Source organism: Ranitomeya variabilis, chromosome 6 (genome assembly GCF_051348905.1).
Source record: "Ranitomeya variabilis isolate aRanVar5 chromosome 6, aRanVar5.hap1, whole genome shotgun sequence".
Classification (NCBI taxonomy): domain Eukaryota; kingdom Metazoa; phylum Chordata; class Amphibia; order Anura; family Dendrobatidae; genus Ranitomeya; species Ranitomeya variabilis.
In genome coordinates this window covers 497,425,516-497,447,093 of record NC_135237.1, presented here as the reverse complement: position 1 = coordinate 497,447,093, position 21,578 = coordinate 497,425,516, and the positions used below count along the sequence as shown (strand labels likewise).

At 40.0% G+C, this 21,578-nt stretch overlaps 1 protein-coding gene across 2 annotated transcripts in view; it reads left to right on the top strand.

Annotated features, from left to right (window-relative positions):
- CNGB3 (cyclic nucleotide gated channel subunit beta 3) overlaps nt 1-21,578 on the top strand; it is a 253,837-nt gene that overhangs the window by 105,124 nt on the left and 127,135 nt on the right. For both annotated transcript variants that reach the window (XM_077268004.1, XM_077268003.1), the window contains one exon: nt 17,598-17,749. In XM_077268004.1, the coding sequence (XP_077124119.1) occupies nt 17,598-17,749 (152 nt within the window). The remainder of the gene's footprint in view (nt 1-17,597; nt 17,750-21,578) is intronic.

Sequence of the window (21,578 nt, the reverse complement as noted above, 5' to 3'; positions counted from 1 at the left end):
TTGTAAAAATGAGAAATCGCTGGTCAATTTTTAACCCTTATAACTTCCTAACAAAAAAAATGGTGTTTCCAAAATTGTGCTGATGTAAAGTAGACATGTGGTTAAATGTTATTTATTAAGTGTTGTGTTTGACATATCTCTCTGATTTAAGGACATAAAAATTCAAAATTTGAAAATTGCAAAATTTTCTAAATTTTCGCCATATTTCCGTTTTTTCATAAATAAATGCAAGTCATAGCAAATAAATGTTACCACTATCATGAAGTACAATATGTCACGAAAAAATAATCTCAGAATCAGTGGGATCTGTTGAAGCGTTCCAGTTATAACCACATAAAGTGACCGTGGTCCGAATTGTAAAAATTGGCTCTGTCACTAAGGGGTTAAACAAGAACCACAGGACAGATTTCATCACCCAGGTATCATTAATCAGTATAACGGCGCCAACCTTACACTGTCTGTAGGTTACTGTGCACAATCCTGCTGACAGGTTCCCTTTAAAGTAGCTCCAAAATGAATCTGTGACGTATATAGAATAAACCAACATCCCAGCTTAACTAAATTATACAGTAACTCAACTGACATCAGTTACCCATAAATATTAAAATGAGTAACATAAATTCTAGCGGCTATTGTTTAAAAGCAGAATGGCCATGGGAAATTAAGAGGCAAGAGGCTGATGCAATGAAATACATTTGCTGTCCATCAGACATTAAAAGAAAGAGTGTTTGGAATGAAAAATTAATTGGTACTTTAGTCGCGCTCCCTTTTCTCTTTCAATGTGTCTGGTGTAAAATTTGTAATTAACTTTTCAATCATTTTCTCATTTATTCTGGTACCTGGAACAGCATTTAATGTGCCGAAAATAGAGCGCTATTTTTCCTAAGAGAGTTAAGGGATGGAGATTAGAGGATTCATCCTGTAGTGACTGACTGATTCCTTGCACTAAGCCGCCATTCCACATCTTACAAAGAATTTAATAATAAGAGAGAACTCCTTTGTAATGTGACCATCTCGATGAACAGAATTGACTTCTAGCACTTGAGAGGAATAATTGGCCTCGCTCTTTGTGCTATTTTCTCTCATTTTTTTCATTTCTTCTTAATATAATATATGATTAAGGGCTTGAATGAAAGTGAATTTTAGTATATAGCACACAATTATTAGTGAGTGACTGTCTCCGCCTTCAGACAAACTGAACATGAAGAGGAAGCCAGGCATCAGCTGCAGTCCGGACTGCCTCTTCATGTTCAGTTTGTCCGAAGGCGGAGACAGTGACGCCAGCGCTGATTGGGCGCCGGGCATCTTGTGTTATGTAAACTCAAGAAAATGGCGGCTAACAGCACTACCGTAACTTGTGGCTGCATGTCCTAGCTCCACAGGATCCAAGTGGAGATTTACATACCAAGAGTTCAGAATGAAGGACAGCATCCAATCCAGGTGAAGTTACAAACGATTTATTGTGCCAAAGGCATTATGGCACAATAAATCGTTTGTAACTTCACCTGGATTGGATGCTGTCCTTCATTCTGAACTCTGGGCATCTTTGTGTTATTCCACCTCATCACTGCCCCGGGACCCTGAGTGCCAACAACACTGGGACAGAGCCGGCATGGGAGGTGAGTACAGGCTTTATTATTTTATCAGGGCCGAACATTTTGTTTAAGAAGTGGTCGACCTAGTAGTAGACAGCCTTTAATTAAAAATCCTCTCAAAAAAAAAAAAGAAGTTTTAATTCCATTGTTGACTGCTCGTTGCCTAGGTTACCAGTCAATTTGTACAGTATATGAGAGTGGCCAGTTTCCTAGACATGTCTACAAGCTTTTGCTGTATAGCCAGAAAGTGCTTCTCTGAAACAGGTCGGATTGCTTGATTCATTGCTCATACATTACTCCCATGCTGCAGGTGCAACGCTGCCTCTGTCAGCAGCATCAGAGAGCGCATTGTTCAGTCCAGCAGTGTGACCATTGCCCAGCGGCTGCCACATGTTTTAGGACCAGAGAAATCCCTGCAGCTCACCCCTTCAGTGCTGCAATCAAATATTATTGCAGCGCTGTACCTCCTTTTAGTGGGGTTTGGAATCACCATGGAATCATACTTAGATCTAGCAGATGTCCTCAGGGCTTTCACATGTGCATGTGTGTTACGGTACTCTTATGCTGACCTCACACTACCGTCTAACATGGCCAAGTGCTATGCGATAAAACATCATATAGCACTCAGCTCAGTCTTATTCTATGGGACAAATCACATCTGCGATTATCGGCATGAGAAAACAATTGCAGAATGCTGCGATTGGCAGCGAGACTCGGCTCACTTGCACCCATAAAAGTCTATGGGTCCGAGTGATGTCATCCCAGTGCCTTCTGATATACGGCGAATCAGGCCATGGAGGAGATGGAGAAATTACTTTCTCTGTCTCCTCTGTACCTGTGCTGTACAGAGCACTGACATTCGGCTGACGCTCTCAGCAGAGCAGGAGCTGAGTGTCATTAGCATATCGTACCTGATGCTCTTGGATCAGATGCCATCTACTAGTGTGATTCCAGCCTTATAGTGTGTCCTCATAGGCCTTGCTTCGTTTTCCTTCACTTGCAAAATTAAAAAACTATTATGGAAATTTCTATGATCCAAAGTATGGAAATGTTTTTTGTGTGGTTTGGTAGAGGACCGAGGTGGAAGAACTTCAGTTGAGCTCCACAGCAAATCTTCCAATCATGCTACTTTCAGCCCCTTTCAAGCGGATTTCTCTACTCTATTGGACCCTGAGGACCTTTTGCCAGGAACATTTTCTAAGGAAAAAAAACAAGATTCCAGCCAAAACAACAAGCTACTGAGAGCTGAGCGCGGCATCGCAATGACTCTGCCGAAACAAGCGCCACCATCAACATTGAAAACTTCAGCTTCCTCCACTAACCTGGACCCTAAAGACATCACCTTGGAGATGAAGAAATAAAGAAGACTCAAGCTCCCAGGAACCACTGGACTGTATGCAGCTCAAGTAACAAGCCGCCGGGAGCGTCGCACATGACTACAGGTAAAGCAGTGACTGAGCTGTCACTCAAACAAGTGCAGCATTCAGCCCCAAAACCTCTAGTTCTTTCTTCTTATCTGGTTTCATATGACAGCTCCAAAGAGTCATCTCCAAGTCCTGGTGAGCACGCCATCTTTTCAACCCCAACAGCATTGAAAGTCCCAAGAAATTGCCCCTTCACGACCTTGGGGTTTTCCATTTTTGTGTTTCCGTTTTTTGCTCCCTGTCTTCCCAGAGCTATAACTTTTTTTATTTTTTTGTCAATATGGCCATCTGAGGGCTTGTTTTTGGCAGGTCGAGTTGCACTTTTGAAAAACAACATTGATTTTACGATATCGTGTACTGGAAAACAGGAAAGAAATTCAAAGTGCGGTGAAATTGAAAAACAAAGTGAAATTCTACAATTTTTTTTCACCATGTTTACTAAATGTGAAAACTGACCTGTCATTATGATTCTCCAGGCCATTACTTCTTCACTGATTCCAAACATGTTTATATTCGGTTATATTTAAATGATGAAAAAAAATCCAAAGTTTGCAAAAACAAAAAGGAGACATTTTTCGAGACTTGTAGCATCTCCATTTTTCAGGATTAGGGGCTGGAAGGGGACTTATTTGCACATCCGCTATGAGCGCCAGCCACAGGGCGGCGCTCATAGAAATCCAGCAATGACAAACACAGGGGTTTCCTGCAAAGGCTTAGCTTCACCGCAGACAGGAGCCAAACAATTTAATAGACCAACTTATGCCTCTGTAATTAAAAAGTCAATTGGGAATATTAAAACTGTTATAAATAGGGGAACATTGTCGCAAAGGGGAAATCTAGAGAAAAATTGTATCAAAGGTCTCCCTGCTACCAGGAGTACGTTTGTCTCAACTAAAGAGCAGCAGGCTTTCTACCTTAGAGCCTTAGCACATAAAGAGGACTCTCATCAAAATATCACAGATTCTAGGAAAATGCACCATAATGACAAAAAAGATGCAGACAACACTTCCTTCTTCGTCCTCAAATCCCAACTTTTTTCACCCAAGTCGAATTCTACTTCAATCCAAGCAAGAGTACACGGAAATAAGTGCAAAGTTACTTATGTTTGTTTTTCTTATACTAGCTAGCATGCTTTTCCTTCTTGTTCAATGTTATACTACATTTTGAAAAATACTAAGTTTAAACTATCATTTTACTCTACTCTTGCCTTATCACCTGTCCTTACAGGTTGTTCCTTATCCTTTCCTCATTTTCTTACCCCCTTTTACCCTATTAAAGTTATCCTTTCCTTCCCTTTCCCCCTCCTTTCCCCTTACCTTTTACCTCTTGTTCTTAATGTTTGTTAATTAAAATATCCTTTTTTAAAAAAAACTATAAAAATAATCTGATGAAATGTTAATAATGCAGACACAGGAGAAGATCAAAAATTGTCAATGAATGGTTCCACTGGGATGCCTTTTTATCTTACGCATTATATAGGTTTATCTTAAGATGATGATGACCCATCTTCATTATGATCCCCTCGAACCTCAACTTTACTAATTGTTATAAATCTAGTAAATCCACCCCTTGATTCCCTTTTCTATTTCGCTCAACATCGGTCTATTCTTTGTCTCCCCTTCCTCCCCTCATATCCCACTCCTTTATTTCCTCTCTATGATCATTACCTTCCATAGATTTTAATTTCCCAGCCATTTCTGCAGACCTAATATTAGCTTGTCCCTGGTAACCAATTTTGGCTTTCCTGATCTAATGGACCAGTGTCCAGTTTTGGTTGTCCACTGACATACATTCTAAAATCAGTGAAAACAGCTCCTGTTCATGGTAGGTAGATCTTTGGATAGATCTCAAGGATCACTGCTTAACCAGCCTTGGATCACTGTCTATTGTGACTTTTTGGACAGTGAACCCTCTGCAGAAAAATCACGATATCAAAGTGAAGCTTCTCTTTCAAGTTTTCTTTCACAATGTGGAGATTATTCTTGCCGTAATATAAATTGAAGCACCATCATACAGGAGATACAGCAAATCAAAAGATAGTCCCCCAGTATTGTTATAGGCTATGAATCCATAATTAGTGGTAATTTTTTTGTCCTCACTAATTACAAAGCCACTGGCTATGAATGGATGGATCTTCCTTCCCACCTAGAAATCTTATGGTGCTTCTCACTATATATAATGGCTACAGTATGTAAAATGTTAAATGGTGTTCATATGTGAATATATGCTTAAATCACGTCTGCCATATATGTCACAATGGTTCTGTGCATCATGCCTTATATACAGAGTTGAAAATTGACATATCAGGAATGAAGCTAATTTTTTTTTTACATGGGACAATGAATGTTTTGCACTCAACCTTCACAATGTAAGGGCTCATGCAGACGTCCATATTGTTGGTCCGTGTGCAATCTGACAAAACATCAGACTGCATACGGACCAATGTTATATGTCTGATTTTACCAGCTCGGTCTGAAGAAAAAAATCACAGCATGCCTGAGTTGTATCTGATTATAGGAACGCACTGGTATATGCAAGTCAATGAGTCCGTGGGAAACATCGGATTGTCCTCGGATGACATTTGAGGGTAGTTCGATTTTCATGGACTAACTCAAAGGAGAAGATGGAGAAATGATTTTTTTCTATGTTCTCCTCATCTGAGAGAATCGGATCATACTATGATCACACTCTGATCAAACTATGATGATTAACATATTCAGCCTGATTCTCTTGGATGAGAGAGTATGCGCTGGTGTGACTCTAGTCTAATACATACATACATATAAACCTCTGTAACTGACGACCATACATGAACTTGTAGTATAACGGTCCATTGGCTATTTTAGCTTACCTAAGCACTGCTTTCCTATCAGTCTCTACTAATCGCTACTTTCTTCTACCATGCAAAGTGAGTATGCTGGCAAAATAGTTTATATCATACTTGCCAACTGTTTCTGTTCCCCTACTGCCAGCCCCCTTAACGTGCCACCGGAGAGGCTCCACCTGAAGACAAAGAATTCTGGGGTCACAAATGGGAACCCTTCGGGAAGCACTACAAAAAGTCTTTGCATTGCACAGAGAAACATATCAAATCCTCCAGGAGTCCATGAGGTCCCCGCAAATCCAACACCTGGGGAAAATGCTTTGACTTCTTTTTCACAATTTTGTCTTATAATCTGTTTACTGAATGTAAATTCTGACGATGCGCGGTTAGATTTTTGCTCAATGTGGGGATCTCAGTAATTAAAATGGAATACACGATCGTGCAATCTATCCAATTGGACAGGAGGAAGAAATAATATATTCTTCCATTGTGTTGTATTACATATTCATCACTTGGCAGCAGTCATTTGTGTAATTTTCTGTACTCTGCCTTTATAGCCTTTCTTTTGTTGCTTACAATTTAATGAAGTAGATGAAGTCTTGATCTAAAATGAATCTTTGTAGCAATGAAATTCCCATTATTCTTGTCTGATGGATGTGTTTAATCCATTTACTAGTTATGGCAGTGAAAACAAAATCTCTGTTTTTCTCACAAGAGATTTCCTATTCTTCTGTTGTCTGTTTGGAGTAAAATACTGAGCGAGTGGATGGCTATGAATATGTGCCAAGCACCTTAGAGTATTGTTCTATTTTCTACTGATCTCTGAATTATGTATGAGATTACAACAAGTGTCTTTTCTGATCATACAAGTGCCTGAGAGTTTTATTAGAAAATTATTCCCATGCTATCATGTACTCCAAACATTTTCCTAAAGGAGGATCTTGTCCTAGATTGAGAGCAATTGTGCATTTAATCTTCAATACATGACATATCGTGTTTTCAGTCATTTTTATGCCGACACTTGAGAGCTTGTTAGGGCACCTACTACTGCATTTAATACAGTTTGTTCACCCAGTACAGACTTAAGTATATGATAAATGAACCTGCAAGGCTTTTAGTCAACATAAAGCTGTTTCCTTAAAGGATAGATGCACTATGTTATGGCTAAAATAAATTAAAAGAGCTGGTAACTGTATTTTAGCCTATAAGCAAATATGATATCAAAAGAAAAATATATTTTCCTTTAGCGGATCAACGTAACCTTTCAGCATCAGTTGGACACAACTATTACATAATAGCTTTGCAAACTTTTCAAGTGATAGTTCTTGAAAAGAATTTATGTTTTAGGTGGCTTGTCAAGCAAACTTAAAAAAGTAAAGTAGTATTCCAATAACGTTTTAATTTGCACATCAAGCTATAGTAATAGTAAATGAGTCCACACAAAGATTAGCTAATGAGTTAGAAAATGTCCCTGGCTCATGACATGCAGCTATACAGAAGAAACTTATCACAAGCAGAAGGCGGGGGGAAGAGTTAAGCAGCATCAAATATGATAGTTCTATTTCACTGATCTATCACTGCTGCAATGAAATAGGATTTAGAGTAGAGGTAGTGCAATGTGACAAGACTCCCCACATTTTAAAAAAAAAACAGAGACATAATAAGACATTTTAGTCAGCATTTGAGGAAACTATATAATAGGGGAATTAGTAATCAGCAAGTTAGACAACACAGATATAGCATATCAAATAAAGACACATACAGAAAGAATCCACAAGAGCCTCTTCATTATTCTATAAAAATGGCTTATGCTACATATGCAAAAAATCTGTAGAGGAAAAAGATCATAGATGAAAAATACACATGCATGTACATGCAATACTAATGCATGCAGAATTATTATTCAAAATATATTTTATCTGTATCCTAAATATGTATGCATATAGGCATGGAACAAAAAGTAAAAAATGACCATCGGAGGAAATTGATGCAAACAAGAAAATGTAAAAAAACGAGATGTGGTCAAATACATGTACAGGTCCTTCTCAAAAAATTAGCATATAGTGTTAAATTTCATTATTTACCATAATGTAATGATTACAATTAAACTTTCATATATTATAGATTCATTATCCACCAACTGAAATTTGTCAGGTCTTTTATTGTTTGAATACTGATGATTTTGGCATACAACTCCTGAAAACCCAAAAAACCTGTCTCAATAAATTAGCATATTTCACCCGTCCAATCAAATAAAAGTGTTTTTTAATAACAAACAAAAAAACCATCAAATAATAATGTTCAGTTATGCACTCAATACTTGGTCGGGAATCCTTTGGCAGAAATGACTGCTTCAATGCGGCGTGGCATGGAGGCAATCAGCCTGTGACACTGCTGAGATGTTATGGAGGCCCAGGATGCTTCAATAGCGGCCTTAAGCTCATCCAGAGTGTTGGGTCTTGCGTCTCTCAACTTTCTCTTCACAATATCCCACAGATTCTCTATGGGGTTCAGGTCAGGAGAGTTGGCAGGCCAATTGAGCACAGTAATACCATGGTCAGTAAACCATTTACCAGTGGTTTTGGCACTGTGAGCAGGTGCCAGGTCGTGCTGAAAAATGAAATCTTCATCTCCATAAAGCATTTCAGCCGATGGAAGCATGAAGTGCTCCAAAATCTCCTGATAGCTAGCTGCATTGACCCTGCCCTTGATGAAACACAGTGGACCAACACCAGCAGCTGACATGGCACCCCACACCATCACTGACTGTGGGTACTTGACACTGGACTTCAGGCACTTTGGCATTTCCTTCTCCCCAGTCTTCCTCCAGACTCTGGCACCTTGATTTCCGAATCAGAAAAAAGTACTTGGGACCACTTAGCAACAGTCCAGTGCTGCTTCTCTGTAGCCCAGGTCAGGCTCTTCTGCCGCTGTTTATGGTTCAAAAGTGGCTTTACCTGGGGAATGCGGCACCTGTAGCCCATTTCCTGCACACGCCTGTGCACGGTGGCTCTGGATGTTTCCACACCAGACTCAGTCCACTGCTTCCTCAGGTTCCCCAAGGTCTGGAATCGGTCCTTCTCCACAATCTTCCTCAGGGTCCGGTCACCTCTTCTCGTTGTACAGCGTTTTCTGCCACATTGTTTCCTTCCAACAGACTTACCATTGAGGTGCCTTGATACAGCACTCTGGGAACAGCCTATTTGTTGAGAAATTTCTTTCTGGGTCTTACCCTCTTGCTTGAGGGTGTCAATGATGGCCTTCTTGACATCTGTCAGGTCGCTAGTCTTACCCATGATGGGGGTTTTGAGTAATGAACCAGGCAGGGAGTTTTTAAAAGCCTCAGGTATCTTTTGCATGTGTTTAGAGTTAATTAGTTGATTCAGAAGATTAGGGTAATAGGTCGTTTAGAGAACCTTTTCTTGATATGCTAATTTATTGAGACAGGTTTTTTGGGTTATCAGGAGTTGTATGCCAAAATCATCAGTATTCAAACAATAAAAGACCTGACAAATTTCAGTTGGTGGATAATGAATCTATAATATATGAAAGTTTAATTGTAATCATTACATTATGGTAAATAATGAAATTTAACACTATATGCTAATTTTTTGAGAAGGACCTGTATAAAATATTATTTTATTATGAGAAAACCTACCGTGTCACTGTTCGGGTTCGGCTGCCGAACACCGGGTGTTTGTCGCGCTGTCATGTGCATGACAGCGCCGCAAACAATGCTTCTGATCGGGGGTGAAATTATCCCCGTCGGTCAGAGAGCCACGGTTCCCATGCTGTCAAAAGACAGCGTGAGTGCTCAGCTGTGATCGGAGGTATAAAGCTTACCTCCAGTAACTGGTATCAGCTGATGGGACAACTGCTCCCATCATCCAAAACCTGCTGCCGCTAATAACAGCAAGAACAGGAGCCAGACAAAAATCACAGCTGGAGTCTGCAAACCTCAGCTGTCTGCTTCAGCAAGGCTAGTTATCAAGAATAGAGAGATGAGTGACATGCCATACTTTTAAATTATTTAAGTAAATAATTTTTAAAAACGACATGGGGTCCCCCCATTTTTGACAACTTATCTTGCTAAAGCAGACAGCTTGGGTCTGGTATTCTAAGGCTGGTAAGGGGCCATGGGGGAGTTTTTATCATAGTGCTACAGGGCAAGTGGGAAGAGCCAGGCAAAGAGCCAGAATTGGCGCATCTAAAAGATGTGTCTTTTCTGGGCAGCTACGGGCTGCTATTTTTAGGCTGGGGGCAATATCCATGGCCCCTTACCAGCCTGAGAATAGCATCCCCCAGCTCTCTGCCTTAGCCTGGTTGGTTGTCAAAAATGGGGGGATCCCACCATGTTTTTTAAATTATTTATTTAAATAAGCAAAAAATATGGCGTGGGGACCCCTCTAATCTTGATAACTAGTCTTGCTGAAGCTGATAGCTGTGAGTCTTTCCTGGCTGGTTAACAAAAAAACAGGGGAACCCACACTTTTTTTTAAAATTTATTTACAGAGCAGGAGCGGCTGATGAATACTCCCATCCGCCACTCCTGCTCTCGCTGTTATTAGTAGCAGCAGGTGTCGGATGATGGGAGCTGTTGTCCCATCAGCTGACACCAGTGAGCGGAGGTAAACTTTATACCTCTGATCACAGCTGAGTGCTCATGCTGTCTTCTGACAGCAAAGGAACCACTGCTTTCTGACCGGCGGGGATAATTTCACCGCTGATCAGAAGCAATGTTTGCCGTGCTGTCATCTACATAACAGCGCAGCAAACACTTGATGTTCAAGCCCCCCATTCAAGTGTGTGGGTTCTGGGATAGGGTCCGGGTACTGTTCTGGTACTCAAACCCAAACTTTTTGTAACTGTTCGGACCAACCCACCAGATCCGAACATCCAGGTCTCCACCCATCTCTAAACATGACAATGATTCAAAACATGAGGCCAAGTCGACCTGTCATTGGCTAGAGCAGAAAAAAGTGAAGGTTCTCGAGTGGCCATCTCAGTCTCCTGACCTCAATATTAATGAACCACTCTGGGGAGATCTCAAACTTGCAGTTCATGCTAGACAGCCCAAGAATTTACTGGAACTGGAGGCTTTTTGCCAAGATGAGTTGGCAGCTTTACCATCTGAGAAGATAAAGAACCTTATCCACAACTACCACAAAAGACTTCAAGCTGTCATTGATATTAGAGGGGGCAATACACGGTATTAAAAAATGGGGTATGTAAACTTTTGATCAGGGTCATTTGGATGTTTTGGGTTGTCATTATGATTTCAAAAGAGAAAACACAGTAGTTTGACAATAAATGGCTTCACCCAACCACTAACCATGAGTGGAGAAAAAGTTTTGGTGTTATCATTCATATTCTCTGAAAAAAGGCCAAGAAAGCAAAAATTCTGCCGGAGTATGTAAACTTTTGAGCACAACTGTATTTCAAGTCTGGCAAGTTATTTCATTTGGCTTCTCTATAGTGCTGATGTGCTTTATAAGTGTCCTGTTTCTGATCCAGACCAGGTTTTGTCTACTTCCCTTAAATTTAATCTTGGTTTGTTTGACCCTTCCTGGTATCTGACCCTGTTATTTCCCTAATTACAGTTTTGTCTCCAGATTCTTTCCCTGGTTCTGCCTCTCTCAGTGATCCAGCTAGTCTGACTACTCTTGCCTCAGGCTCAATCCTCTAACCATGAAAGCAAGGCCAGGCAACATATTTGATACAAGAGGGGTGAGAATACTAAGTAATATAGCACAACCCCCTACCAAAGGAAAAAACCAACTCCATAGCAAGCATTGAAAGAAGGAGAACAATAGGAGACCGTGGGTATTAAACAGATGCAAAATACTTTATTAAATAGCATATAATTAACACGCTTAGTAGCAGGAATATACATAGAAATATTCAAGGGATAAATACAGTGCTCAAGGAGGTTAAAAAGGAGTGAAAAACCACCCACCGGTGTGCGCTGTAAACAGAGACCACTGCATTAGTTAACCATATATATGGTCTACTGCTATAAACAATAGGTATACCTATCAAGACACTATAACGCCATGTGGCATGAAAGTAAAGAAGTGCAAATTGCAGCGCTTACCAGTAAGGAGCTCTGAGACAGGGCACACCGGATGGGGTCCACATAAAAAACGCCCCGACGGGCGTTTCGCCCACAAGAAGATGGCTTTATCAAGGGGAGCTTGATAAATAAAGTGAATAAGTGCACCCTCCCACTCTCCCACCTCACATTCGCCCACCCACCTTTTACTGTGCTTGTTCCCCACTTCCTGGTCGTGCAGTGTGAAGTTGGATGCCATCTCTATCTGCTGCCTGCAAACTACTAAGTACTAATAAGTTCAACCCTACTGACTGCTGCCTATCTGCCTGCCTGCAATGACGCCCTAGGTGACGCGGACATCCTGCACGTCGGTGGCGCATGCGCCGTTACAAAGCAGATATTCATTCATTGTTTGGATCTATGATTCTATTGGGTGGCCTGAGTAATTATACCTCTATAGGACCTGACGACGCCACTTCCCCGGAAGAAGGCACACAAGCTGAAACGCGTGTAGAGGTTGGGGGACCACAGGTCTGAGATAATTATGTTCTGTTCTACTATTATCCTTTTAACCCTGCTGTGGAACCATGGGGTCATATAGACCCCAGCGCTGAATAAATTGAAATATTTCTAAAGCTGGTCAATCTCAGACATTGACCTTCTATGTATTTTCAAGTAACATATTTCTGCTTATGTTGATGATATTTTGAATTTGTTTTTCAATTTTGTTTTTGAATGTTATTTTCAATTTTCTGGGTTTGGGACTCTCCTGACTAGTGTTGAGCATTCCGATACCGCAAGTATCGGGTATCGGCCGATACTTGCGGGTATCGGAATTCCGATACCGAGATCCGATACTTTTGTGGTATCGGGTATCGGTATCGAAACAACATTAATGTGTAAAATAAAGAATTAAAATAAAAAATAGGGATATACTCACCTCTCCGACGCAGCCTGCACCTTACCGAGGGAACCGGCAGCCTTCTTTGCTTAAAATGCGCGCGTTTACTTCCTTCCGTGACGTCACGGCTTGTGATTGGTCGCGTGCCGCCCATGTGACCGCGACGCGACCAATCACAGCAAGCCGTGATGTAATTTCAGGTCCTGAATGCCTAATTCTGCGTTCAGGACCTGAAAATTACGTCACGGCTTGCTGTGATTGGTCGCGTCGCGGTCACATGGGCGGCACGCGACCAATCACAAGCCGTGACATCACGGAAGGAAGTAAACGTGCGCATTTTAAGCAAAGAACGCTGCCGGTTCCCTCGGTGAGGTCCAGGCTGCGTCGGAGAGGTGAGTATAGCAATATTTTTTATTTTAATTCTTTATTTTACACATTAATATGGATCCCAGGGCCTGAAGGAGAGTTTCCTCTCCTTCAGACCCTGGGAACCATCAGGGATACCGTCCGATACTTGAGTCCCATTGACTTGTATTGGTATCGGGTATCGGTATCGGATTAGATCCGATACTTTGCCGGTATCGGCCGATACTTTCCGATACCGATACTTTCAAGTATCGGACGGTATCGCTCAACACTACTCCTGACCCCATAGTACCTTTATTGTCTGACATTTTTTTTGAATATTTTCTGTTTATTCACAGGTTTTGTAATATAATTGTAAATAAACAATGGCTAGTTCCAAGTGACACCAGCAGTGTTACAGGACAGCGCAAACGGTGCTATGTTTGTCCACGATCGAAGGACAAAAAGACGAGATTTCTTTGCAATGACTGCAAGAAGTTCATTTGTGAAGAACATGGCACTACAACGTGCAGTGAATGCAAGGGCTAAATTTATTGCCAGATCATTCGTTGTCATTACGTTTTTACTAAAATCCACACAGTTGCAGTTATTGTGCATTTTTTATTGAATTTGAATACTTTCAGTTATTAGTAAAGCATGTTGGTATAAATTTCAGTTTGTGTTTGATGAAGACAAATAAATCACTTCAAAGTTACATTTGATTTCATAGCTGTGTTCTGAAACGATGACAGTATAAAACTTGATTATTCTGAACAGCCAGCATATTCATTTTAATGAAATATGATGATTTTGAGCCTGGGGTCATATAGACCCCATGGTACCAAAGCAGTGATTTTTTTCATGGTTCCACAGCAGGGTTAACACCCCTCCAGCTTCCACTTCTTTTGGTGATTTTCACCAGTGGCTCTAATCAACATTACTGTATATTGGCACAATATGATGTAAGCTTATGTTTGAGTTCTGGTGTGGGTATTGGATTTAATTTAATATACAACTCTTTGCCTCTGATCTGTGGTTCCACTATTGTTAGAATTCACTTATCTTACCATCCCATAATATTGTATTGAATAAAACGTTTTTTTATTTGTAAGTTGTCTAATAAAAATTCTTTTAAGATACGTTTTGGTCCTTTATGTGCAATCCTTTCTCTATATGGGTTATTGATTTTCTCGCTCTGGATTTTTCTAATTTAATCCCTGAATGGGCACAGATGTTCACAATTATCTAAACACTGTGCATTGTTATCTATTACTGTTTTTGCTGCCTGCAATAAGGTACAGTTGCCTGTCTTAAAGGGGATATTCTAGTAACCTCATACTTATCCCCGGTACACAAGATATGGGATAATTATTAGGTCCAGTTCACATGGGGGATCTTCAATCAGGAGTTTGGCATTGACCGCCATTCCAACATTCTGCTGAATATCCACGGAGGCTGCTCCCTTCATGCCTCCCATTCATTGGTATGGGAGACAGCGATGAGGATTGTGGAACTTCAATATAGCCTGTATTTCTATTTCCCACTATCATATTTAGTGCTGAAATTCAAGAAAAGCCATATTAGTAAGTGCCTTATCATAATCTCAATTTAATTATGTAAAAATCATACAATGTGATTTTCTGGGTCTTATTTTTAGATTCTTTCTCTCACAGTTGAAGTGTACCTACGATAAAAATTACAGACCTCTCCGTTCTTTGTAGGTGGGAAAACTTCCAAAATTGGCATTCTGTCAAATACTTATAGCCCCCACTATATGTGATATGGTGTTCAATGGGAACTGTTAATGTGTGATTGGTGAGGATGTGGTGGAGAAGTGGAATTTTTCCAAGAGTGGGCGGTGGGACTGTGGGAAGTTCAAGGATTGGAGGCGGAGTTGGAGGAGAGCCTTGTCGGAGTCTCAAGAGGGCTCCAAAAATTCCTAGTGGCACCTTGCTGTCCAAGGTAGCCCTTTGAGCAGATGGACTCTGAGAGACAGTACAGCAATACAGTTTGTGGGGCCCAGGTAGATAGCAATACACACAGCGTAGAGATCAGTGTAGTACATTTACCACAGGCAGATATCAGTACAGCACAGGAAGTAAAGGTGGAGAATAGTACTCTATAAGTAAAAGAGAAAGATAGCAGTATAGTAATACAGTTAGGTTACAGTTATGGGTGTACTTTTGATAAAATCCCTGTTGTACATTGTACACTGTCAGAAAGCCGCCAGTCAGCGATGGGTGCAGGGTTACACATACTAGTTGGACTGCCATGCATGTGAGACCTTGTGAGGCTGTATTAATCTCCTGCTGATAAAACGCTGATTGTATTTAAATTACAGCACTCAGCCGAGTAAGTAACATATCCCTATTATCAGCCTTTCTGCCTCTATATTATGCTGTTCTCAGATTAACGCCACGTTCACACGTTTAGCATTTTACATCAGTATTTGTAAGCCAAAACCAGAAGAAACAATCAGAGGAAAAGTAAAATTGAAACACGTCACCACTTCTGTATTTATCACCCATTCCTGGTTTTGGATTACAAATACTGATGGAAAATACTGACCAAATACTGAAGGTGGGAACACGGCCTAAATAGCAAAAATTGCTCCCTTTAATGAGCACAGTCAGTTCAGTAATAGAGCATCGATCCACTGACTTTACTTTCCCCAATTTCAGGAATAAATCATTTGAACTGTTATCAGAAATCTTCATAGTCCTGAACCCAAGATTTTTTTCTCTTGAATTTCGTATAAATGCCAAATGAAAAAAAAATAAAGGCAGTTTTAGTAATAAAGCATTTGTATATTTCAGCAATTGGGAGAAGAACCAAACATATTTTGTTAGCAGTAGACCACTAAAGTCTTATTTTTTTAGCAATTATAAATAGATTATTCTAGACATACAGTATACACACATAATATATAGACTGTTTAATTTTTTATATAGACATTTCCTGATTATGACAATAAATTGTGCACATGTGGGCTCCATTACATCTCATTAGAAATCATGCCATCCTCTGAAGATAGACAGGTCTGTCTGATTTCATTTGGTAGCATGTTCATCATAGCAGCCATATTGGATAGATGCCTTCACTTTTGCAAAATGAAATTTATAGATGTATGGTTGAATAGAAAGCTTTAGAAGGATTCCTAAGAAATTACTTGGATGGCATTTCAATAAGATATGTCATAAAATTGAAACTGGTGCAGATATAGCCGGTGAACATACTTGACATATCCTATACTAATGGATAAATGAGATTCTGGTTTGGACAACATTATGGATGATGGGATGACCTTGTTTTGGCTGGTAGATATAGCAGTAAAGATGACAAGGTTTGCTCTAGTCTAGTGTTAGAAAAAGTAAAACACAAGTATTCAGATATCACTTGGCATCAATTATAGTGATTATAGCTGCAGTAGCCATATTAGAAGGATGTGATGACTAGGGTTGAGCGAAACGGGTCGTGCATTTTCATAAGTCGCCGACTTTTGGCAAAGTCGGCGTCTCATGAAACCCGACCCGATCCCTGTGCGGGGTCGGCCATGCGGTACGCGATCTTGGCGGCAAAGCCGCGTTTCGTATGACGCGTTTAGCGCCATTTTTTCAGCCAATGAATGAGCGTGGTGATCAGAGTGATGACATAGGTCTTAGGGGAGTGAACGCCTATCGTCATGTTATCGCTTGAGCGCAGTAGGGATTTGGAATGTGCAATACGAAATTTTCTGTGCTGGGACGGAGGGGAGAGAGAGAGAGAGAGAGAGAGAAAAAAAAAATTCCTGCATTGGGTTTCGTGTTTTGGCCGAAACCCGACTTTTCACGGTGGTCGGCCGATTTCACTCGACTCGACTTTTAAGACAGTCGGGTTTCACAAAACCCGACTCGACCCTAAAAAAACTAAAGGTCGCTCAACCCTAGTGATGACGATTGCAAAATTAGGCTACTGGATCCAAAAAAGAGCCTTCGAGAGTTTCCTAATATTGCATACCATTTCAAAAAGACACACCATAAAAGTGAGCTTGACGTATACATTCTTACGTTCTTGAGAATTATTCACACTTCACAAAATGAATGAGGCTCTGATCTGGAGAACATAATAGTTGATGGGGTCTTCTCGTTTTGGCTGGTAGAACATAGCAGTGGTGTTGTGAGAAACAAGACACAAGGATTCAGATATCACGTGCATCAATATTATTGATTACAGCACTGTATATCACTCTAAGGAGAAGTGTGATCTAGGAGGAGCTCAAGGTGACCATGGCCAAAATTAGTTCAAAGCCCTCTCGATTTCACATTACTCTTTAGTATTGCCCCGAATAGCACCATTTCTTTTGCTTGTATTCTTTATGTCATTGCTGTGCTTTGTGGAAAAATCCTTTAGATTGCTCAATTTAGTTAATGCTGTTATACATTTTACTGCTATGAGGTTTTTTTATTTGGTTTCATAGAAAAAACATACAAGATGATCCAAGTGTCAACAATGAGAAGGCTGGAGTCCAAATTCTTGACCTTGTCAAACGCATGCGGGAAAGAACCAGCCAGTACAAGGAAAAATTGGCTGATGCGGATGTTTCATCACCAGAGCAAAGCCCTACAGCAAGTAATTTATATGTTATTAGGCTCAGAGTGTGATTTTGGGTTAATGCACCTACTTAAATTGTAAGTTGTCCACACACAGGTTTTGAGACTAGATTCCATCACGTTTCCCAGGCAAATTTTAATAACTTCCACCAATCTTCTGTTATTCCGCTTAATCCAAAGTTTCTTTTTTATTAAGCATTAGGTTTAGCCATCTGATGGCCTTACTTAAATGTGTGGCTATAGAAACCTCAGTTTTAAAAAAATAATGACGCTGTGTAAAATGTAAAGGAAACAAACAAGAATGCAATGATTTGAGAATCTAAAAGCCATTTATAATTCATAACAGAACACAAATCAGAAGTTGAACATTGGACATTTTTCATTTCATTTGAAAAAATAACTAATTTAGAAATTAATGGCAACAACGCATCTAAAGTTGGGACGAGGTTAACAAAAGACTGGAAAAATAAAAGTGTCACTAATGAAAACAGCTGAAGGGACAATTTTCATGTACATCTCATGACGCTCTATAAAAAGAGCATATTGGAGATTCAAAGTATCTCAGCAGGAAAGATTGTTAGAGGTTCACTAATCTATGGACAACTACGCCTAATAATTTTCAAAAAATTTCAGAAAAAATGTTTCTCAATGAAAACTTGAGAACAATCTGAATATCTGACCATCTACAGTATATAATATCATTGAAATATTCTGAATTTCGTATAAAATCACTGTGCACAATGGACAAAACCAATGGTCCTTATTGGATGCTTGTGATCTATGGGACCTCAGATGGGACAGCATTAATAATGGACCTTATTCAGCTGTGCAAATCATTTGATAGGTTCAGGACTAGTTCCAAAAACCATTGTCTGTGAATAAAAGTTTGCTGTGCAATCCACAAATGGAAGTGAAAGCTGTATCATGAACAGAAGAAGCCATTTATCAACACAATCCAGAAACTTTACCGTCTTCTGTGGACCAAAGCTCATTCGAAATGGATTAAGACAATATGGAAAAAACTGTTCTGTGAAAACCATAGATGCCAAGTTCTGCGCACTCAAGAGGAGAGGGACCGTCCAGCTTGTTATCAGCACACAGTTCAAAAGCCTGCATGTGCATAGCATGGGGTTTTATTAGCACCAGTGATGAGTGCAAGTGCTCGTTATTTGACTTTGCCTAGTGTGCTTGGGTATGCACTGAGTTTCGTGGGTGCTCGAGAGACATGTTCGAGTCCCCATGCCCACTTTTCACCGCTGTTAGATAGCCACAAAACATGCGGAAATTGCTCGGGTATTCAAGCAGTCCCCTCATGTTTTGGGGCTCTCTAACAGCCTTGAAACATGCGAGCATGGGGACTCGAACATGTCACTCGAACAACAGCAATACTCGGTGCATACCCGAACACCCTAGGCAAACTCAAGTACCGAGCACTTGCGCTCATCACTAATTAGTACCTATGTCATGGGCACATTACACATCTTGAAAGGCACCATCATTGCTGAGCAAAATTTAGAGGCTTTAGAACAACATATGCTCCCATCCAGACAGCGTCCGTTTCAGGGTAGACCTTGTTTATTTCAGCAAGGTAATGCTAAACCACATACTGCATCCATCACAACAGAATGGCATCATAGAAGAATGGTTCAGTTAATGAACTGGCAATCCAGTCCTTTAACCAATAGAAAATATTTGAAGTATTATGAAATGAATAATCCGGCAAAGACGACCCTGGACAATTGATTGAGCTGCATAGTCCTGCACCAGTCAAGAATAGGACAATATTCCTCTCCTAAAACGCCAGCAATCGTTCTCCTCAGTTCCCACGATTACAGACTGTTGCAAAAAAGAAGAGAGGATGCTACACAATGGTAGACATGGACCTGCCCCAACTTTTTTGAGATGTGTTACTGTCATCAATTAATAAAATGAAATAGAAAAAAGTCCAGTGAGTAAGTCCTGATTTGTCATACAGTATATGTTCTGTTGTGAATTTAAGAAATTTCCAAAACATTGCCTTCTTGTTTTCTTAATATCTAACAGCGACCCAACGATTAGTGAGAGGGGGGTATAGAAGCATATAATAAACTGATACAACCATGCAATACCTAAAACTCAATAACATGTATCTACCACAGTGCTTAACTTTACCTTCCTGGCACAGTTTTGGCGGAAATAATAAAGTATATAGAGTATACTATATTTGCTTGATTTAATTAGTATTTGAGACAAAAAGAATCATTGTTCATGCATTGTGAACCAGTTTATGATTCTTGTTAGCCATTTGGGCGGGATTAGCAGGCCTGCCACCAGCAAGCTGCCATAGAATGTAAACTACAAAACAAAACCAAAAGCTGCACAACGTTTTTAATATAAAATGTGACTAATTTTACCAATAGCGTGCAACATTTGCTAAATTTGTCCCCACAAAATGAATCTCAAAGGGCCCCCCGAGATATTAAACAGGCCACGGAATGTTTAGTTCAAAATATATAAATTTATTTATAACAAATGAATAAAAATTCATCATTTTACATATATAATCTCATAAATATGCAAGTACCTCCAATCCAAAAACTGGTCCCATGTGACTTATGCAAGAGCCTAAATGATGACACCCATGTAATAAATACTAAGGTAAGCCACACGTTGCTTATTCCATAACTGTTGTCATACCAATTTATAGGCAGTATGTCTAATGAGTTGCCTAAAGATGAACAAAACCCTATTTTAAAGTGCCAATGTGCATAAATATATGGCTAGCTGCAGTGGTGCACATATAGTTTTATCAATCAATATTGCAGATGAATAAACAATTCATTATATGGTACCCAGACCTAGATGGAGACTCCCAAACAACTGCCTTAGCACATACAATATTAGAGGGTTCAAATTAAACTATGGCACAATCATCAGATCATATTTACCTCTGCAGACACATGCAGGACCACCGTCATTAGGGTATATGCACACAATGTCTTTATTAGGTGGATTCCGCTTTGGAAACCGCCTGAAAAACTCTCAAAAGAATGAACATATGCATTTCTATGTAAAAACCACTTCCTATGCATATGTTCAGGCTTATGAAAGTCTTAACTCTTTCAGGTTTCTAAAAACTCTCAAGTCGTTGAAAGAAGTGAACTGACCACTCTTCTGGCATTTTCTGCTCAGATGACACTCAGTACTTTACAATACCAGTTAAAGGGGTTATCTAGGATTAATTATTTTTTGCTATTTGCCTTAGAACTAAAAGGCAGAGGCAGTTTCCTGCTGTGCTCGGCTCCGATCTCTGCCAGCAGAGTGGTTTCAGACTGCTCCTGATGGCAATTCATTGGCTTCCATTGACCCCACATTGACAGAGTAGCTTTTCTTGCACTATGCTCTGTTGACAGGGTGTGACTGCCGACATCATGCTGATTGACAGCAGACTCCCCATGACAGAGCAGCCAGAAAGTAAAAGAACTCCTCTGTTGATGTGGAGCAGCTGAATCGTCGGCAGGAGTGGTTGGTACAGGAGAACAGGCACGTAGTTGCCTCTGTTATCAACTACCTGCCTGTTCGTTTTAAGGCCCATAGTAAAAAAAAATATGATAGTCTGAGATAACACCTTTACATGGGCAAACTCAAATAATCCCCGGAAGATTTGAGGATGTTATTTGATGCATTTTGTCATCCTTCTTGCTTAAAAAAAAATGCCAGAGGTTTCTTCATTATTCAATGGAGTTAAAAAAAAACTTTCGCAATGACAGTAAAAAAAATATGTCACAAAAAGCATGGGAAGGTCCCCCTAAAAAAAGTTGACAGCTAAAAACCATAGAAAAAAAACATTCAAGAAACAGCCAAAAAGA